The sequence below is a fragment of the Anopheles nili genome, chromosome 2 (genome assembly GCF_943737925.1).
Source record: "Anopheles nili chromosome 2, idAnoNiliSN_F5_01, whole genome shotgun sequence".
Classification (NCBI taxonomy): Eukaryota; Metazoa; Arthropoda; class Insecta; order Diptera; family Culicidae; genus Anopheles; species Anopheles nili.
Genome location: NC_071291.1, coordinates 61,223,155 through 61,228,154, shown reverse-complemented (window position 1 = coordinate 61,228,154; position 5,000 = coordinate 61,223,155). Strand labels below are relative to the sequence as shown.

Below are 5,000 nucleotides of genomic sequence, written 5' to 3'. Positions count from 1 at the left end.
GTTATGCGTGCCCTCGTGGGCATTATGAAAAGCGGTCCATTTTTACCTGTGAATTTCCCAACACATGCCTGTGCCATACTCTTTTCTTGTAGATGAAATATGCTTTAGCTTTAGCCCTAGTCGAACAGTGTGCTGATGAGGTCGTTTCGCGACTTATTTTCTCTTCTCACACAATGATCTGCAGGTGGTAAAAGATTTGAACGTTGCATAATTTAAACAACATACGGTGGAAAACGCCAAACCTACAATGAGCGACCCAGAAGATCTAGAGGACGGTGAGATCGAAGATGATGAGGACGATGTGGTGCAGCCGGTGGATCCTCCGCTGATTCCGCCCACCCCGAATGACTATCAGGAGCATGAACCGAAGCCCGGTGACCAGCAGCAAAGCTCGGAAGTGGAAGCCAAGCCGGCTCCGGAAGCTAATCGAAGCGGAAGTAGCAACCGCGAGCACCAGCACACGAACCATGGGAACAAGTCCTCGCGTTCTTCCAGCAAACCCCCACCGGTGGTGGACGATTGGGCGACAAAGGTCGAGAATGCGATCGCAAACGCACTCATAAAGGATGGTGTACAGCCACCGATGCCGTCCTCGATCATCCACCCGAACGAGGCAGAGGGTGAGGGGCATGGGCCGGTTTCTTCCAGCCGACGGTCGAAGAAGCGCAAGAAACCATCCCGTGGAAGTGGCGGTGACCATCACCACCACGTGGCCAAGCAGCCGAGGATCACGGAGCTTGGCAACGAGACTGAGGTGGATCTGGAGTATGAGATGTTGAACGTTCGGGGTAGTAGCCCCCAGGCCATACAGGGGGTGGCGGGAGGTGGCCGGGAATCGGGCCACTCCGAGTCGGAGGGAGAAGATACTCACTACTCGTCGGATGAATCGGGAGCGCGCGATCGAGACGGGCATTTCCGGGCTGGAAGTGGTAGACGGGACCGGGAAACCCGTGAGCGGGATCAGCGCGAACGGGAGCGAGAACGCGATCGAGAACGTGAACGGGAGCGGGAGTATAATCGGAAAAAGCGGAAACAACAGCGCCAGCGGGGCAACAACAAGACTAATCGGGATGGCCGGAAACGCAAGCGCGATGACTCGGATGTACGTATGAAGGATCAGGCGAACTTTCGGATACCTGTATACCTGTGCATACCAGGGTGGTTTGAATGTGGAGCACGATTTGAATCATGTTTCTTTTTTTCTCGTTTTTCTAGGATGAAAAGCACCGACCGACCGGTCCTCGTAAGATGGAGTTGTGTAAATTTTACCTAATGGACTGCTGCGCTAAGCGCGAAAAGTGTCTCTACATGCACAAGGACTTCCCGTGCAAATACTACTATCTTGGCCTGAAGTGCAAGGATAAGGACAAGTGTCTCTTCAGTCACGGCGAGGCGCTTTCAGACGATCTGCGGATGATTCTGCTCAAGCACTTGGAGACGGCCCCGCAGGAGATTTTGGGCGATTTCCAGCGTATCAGCCGGGACAATGCGATCACGATGTTGAACGCAACGCAGCGCCAGCTGCTCGACCGGTACGGTAACAAGGGTGACACCTCGGCAAGGGGTGGTGGTGGTGGTGGTGGGAAAATCCCTTCCCTGCTCGACGTGGTGACGGTGCAGCCACCCGGCAGCATGCACAGTCCGAAAAATTCGCGCAAATCGCGCTGGTGTGACACCCGGCAGGACGACGATCGCGGACGGTCGAGCGACGGTGAACCGATGGGTGATGCAGACGACGGGGATGTTATGCGGCAGCTGGCCGGTGTCATAACGCCCGCCCAGATAAGTGACCTCGAGCAGATGGGCATCCGGACGCTGGATGAGATCAGTCAGCTGACGGTGGCGCAGCTGAACGAGCTGGGATTGAGCATTACGCAGATCCACGATCTGCAGGTGCGTGCGATGAACGTGCAGAAGCAGTTGATGAGTGGCAAGCAACGGCAGGTGGCCCAACCGGTGAAAGATCTCGATCTCCGGATGTTGCCGGGCGCGATGGAGGCCACGGAAGCCGCCAGCGTGGCTGAGCAGCATCAGCACCCGGCAACGGGTGGTAACAAGAAAGATGTGGACATGCGAATTCTTCCACCGGAACCGGAACCGGAACGAGCGGGAACCGGCAACGGTGGCGGTGACGAGGAGGAGGGTGGATTGCTCCATAAGCCACCGACCGTCGATTACTCGCAGTACATCAAGGACTCGAACCTGGATGAGGAGGACTTGGATGCGGTGGCCGCTGACTCAAGCTGTTTGCTAAATGATCCGGAAGAGGACGACGACGACGACGATGAGAACAATCTGAAGATCAGCATCGAGGAGGACGAGGAGGACGACAAGAAGAAGGACTCTGAAGACTCCTTGGCGATGCGCCAGGACACGGTTGGTCGTGGGGTGGAAGCGGAAACGGGAAAGATTTCACCACTTCCTCCGCTCGTCCCACCGAAGATCGATTACGCGCAGGGTCTCGGCGATATCCTGAGCGCGTTTGGTGGCGCAACCGACAAATCTGCTCACCGTTCCCCGAATGTTTCGCCACGAGCGCATCGATCACCATCACCGGTTGGCAAGGATGCACCATTGCCAGGACTCTCGGACGTTTGGACCCCCTCTATGGCGGATTCATCGAGTGCAATTGTAACGGGATCTTCTATCGGGATTCCAACGCAACCCATGAAACCATCCGGAAAGACAAACTCGTCAAAACGATCCGGTGGTTCGTCGATCTACGATTGGTACAGCTCCGATAACGCATCGTCCCCGGACGCTGAAGGAAGAAACTCCCCGTTGGGAGGATCGCTCCGGTACGGTTCTAACACACTGTTGCCGCTGGATCTTGGGGAAAGCGATCTGTACGGTAGCACCACCGGAAGTACCGGTGGTGGTGAAGCTTCCAATGAGTTGGGCTTCCCGTTTAAGTCGATGATGGCTAACTACGTGCCGGCGACGGAAATCGACGGCTCAATCGGATCGCACGCACCGATCCACTACAAGGTAAGGACTGATCCGGTTGCGGTTGCCTTGTCCATCATTCGGGAGGCTTCAATTTTATCCGATCTCTATTCCATTTTTAGGTATTTATGGTCGATGTTCCACGGCCCAACTTTGGTCCACTTCGTCGGTCGATGACGCGCCCAATCGGCACCAAAGATCCCCGGTTGCGGAGGTTGTTTGGACTGCAAAGTGACGACGATAATGATGCGGATGATACCAGCGATGGCATTAAATCCCCCGATGCCAATCCAGTTGCGTCTCCACTTTACGGGATGGGTTCTCCCAGGAGCCTCCATGGGACCGCCTCGCTTCCTGCTGCTGCGGTCACTCCCACCAGCAAACCACCCGCGATTAGCAGTGGTCCCCGGGTGGACCCACGCAAGCGTCACGCGGAAAAACAACAACTTGAGGCCGCCCAGCAACAGCAATCCTTTGGTTCACTAAAGACCGCAGGCCCGCCGGCTTCCAACACGCCCCAAATCGACGTGCAAGTGATCCTGCAGAAGTCACTCTGGTACAAGGATCTCGGCTCAAAGCACAAGATCATGGTGAACCAGCAGCTCGCCATCCTGTCGACGGAGATGAAGAAGTACCACAACTCCGACCGCTCGACGGAGCACCTGAGCGAGTTCATGAAGTTTCTCGGTACGAACAACATGCTTCAGCACATCCTCACCTGCCTGAACGTGTTCGTCGACGACTCGGTGACGTTCTGTGAGGTTCCGGTCGTACCGAACCTACCACCGCCCAATATTTCCCTCCCGCCGAACATTCCACCACCCGCAATGGGCGGACCGGTGCCATCGATGCAACAGTTACCGAGACCGGTGCACGTGCCACCACCACATGGTGGAATGGGTGGTGGTCGAGGTGATGGTGGAGGAGGAGGAGGAGGAGGTGGACCTCACATGTCGCTACCGTCTCACCAGGGCAACGTGCCACCGATGTTCCTCGGAGGGAACGGACCCTTCGGTCAACCGGATCAACCCACATCGATGATCCGGCCCGGGTTGCTCGGTGTATCGCCCAACATGCCGTTCGAGCAGTTCCTGGCGATGGGCAACATTAACAAGAACGACAACGGCGGTGGAGGGGGAGGAAACAATGGTCCGCTGCCACCGTGGGTGCAAGGAAATGGCAACAACATGCGCAACATGCGCAACAACAACCGCGTGGGGCACAACTTCCGCAACAATAACGACCGATGGAATAACAATGGTGGGGGAGGGGGAGGAGGTGGCCCGCCGATGGGTGGCAACAATCGTCGGAATAACAACCGCCGGATGGATCGGAAAAAGTAGACACGCTGCTTTGAAGGCGATTGTACCTTCCCCAGTGTGCCACAAGATGGCGGAATCGTCGTAAATGAACAACAGTACCGGCATTACTAGCCTGCGGCGTAGGCTTAGCAACATTGTAAATTAAGCGACTTACTCAACACCGTCACCTTCCGGCTTCCCGGACACAGGGGGACTTCCCTCTTCTATAGAGACCAGTTCGTAAAGAGATTCGTCAAGGGAAAGAAACGGAACACAGGCAGTTGCTGTTCCGAATGTACATTTTCGTGCTTGGAGTAGCAGTACGCTTCCAGTAGAGGTTTTCTTTTTATCTTAAGAGAAATAAATTATATCTAATTAATGTACATCACATCGCGGCGCGGTTCATGGTGGTGCTGGGCGGTTTGAAGCATCGCAAACTAATCTACCAAGAACCATTTAATTTTTATTTTTAGCGATTATTTTACGCGGTAGACGCGAGATCCGAGTTTAACTTGTTCGCTAGGAACATTCGAATCGTGTATGCTTCCGTTATATCCCGCGCTAACTTCCTGCTTTAAGGAAATGGCACTGTCATGCTGCTATAGTTATCATTTTCGTCACATGTATCATATATCATTTTAAAATGTTTCGACCATCGTTTGTAATATATGATGATTGTGCATAAGCCTTAAGTTATTTATTTAGACAATATCAATCGCGTGCGATAGTTACATGTGCGTACAGGTCACAACC

At 54.4% G+C, this 5,000-nt stretch overlaps 1 protein-coding gene across 1 annotated transcript; it reads left to right on the top strand.

Moving 5' to 3' along the window:
- Positions 1–247: 247 nt before the first annotated feature.
- LOC128727349 (protein suppressor of sable) lies at positions 248–4,289 on the top strand. Its single transcript, XM_053821256.1, has 3 exons — positions 248–1,102; positions 1,216–2,988; positions 3,069–4,289. Exons 1-3 carry the CDS (start codon positions 248–250, stop codon positions 4,287–4,289), a joined length of 3,849 nt encoding a protein of 1,282 aa, XP_053677231.1.
- Positions 4,290–5,000: the final 711 nt, after the last annotated feature.

Bases quoted from the DNA above. Each gene is read 5' to 3' on its own strand.
- LOC128727349 (XM_053821256.1), top strand. From the start codon at position 248: ATGAGCGACCCAGAAGATCTAGAGGACGGTGAGATCGAAGATGATGAG. The intron at 1,103-1,215 runs GTACGTATGAAG...TCGTTTTTCTAG, and splicing joins GCAAGCGCGATGACTCGGAT to GATGAAAAGCACCGACCGAC. The intron at 2,989-3,068 runs GTAAGGACTGAT...TTCCATTTTTAG, and splicing joins ACGCACCGATCCACTACAAG to GTATTTATGGTCGATGTTCC.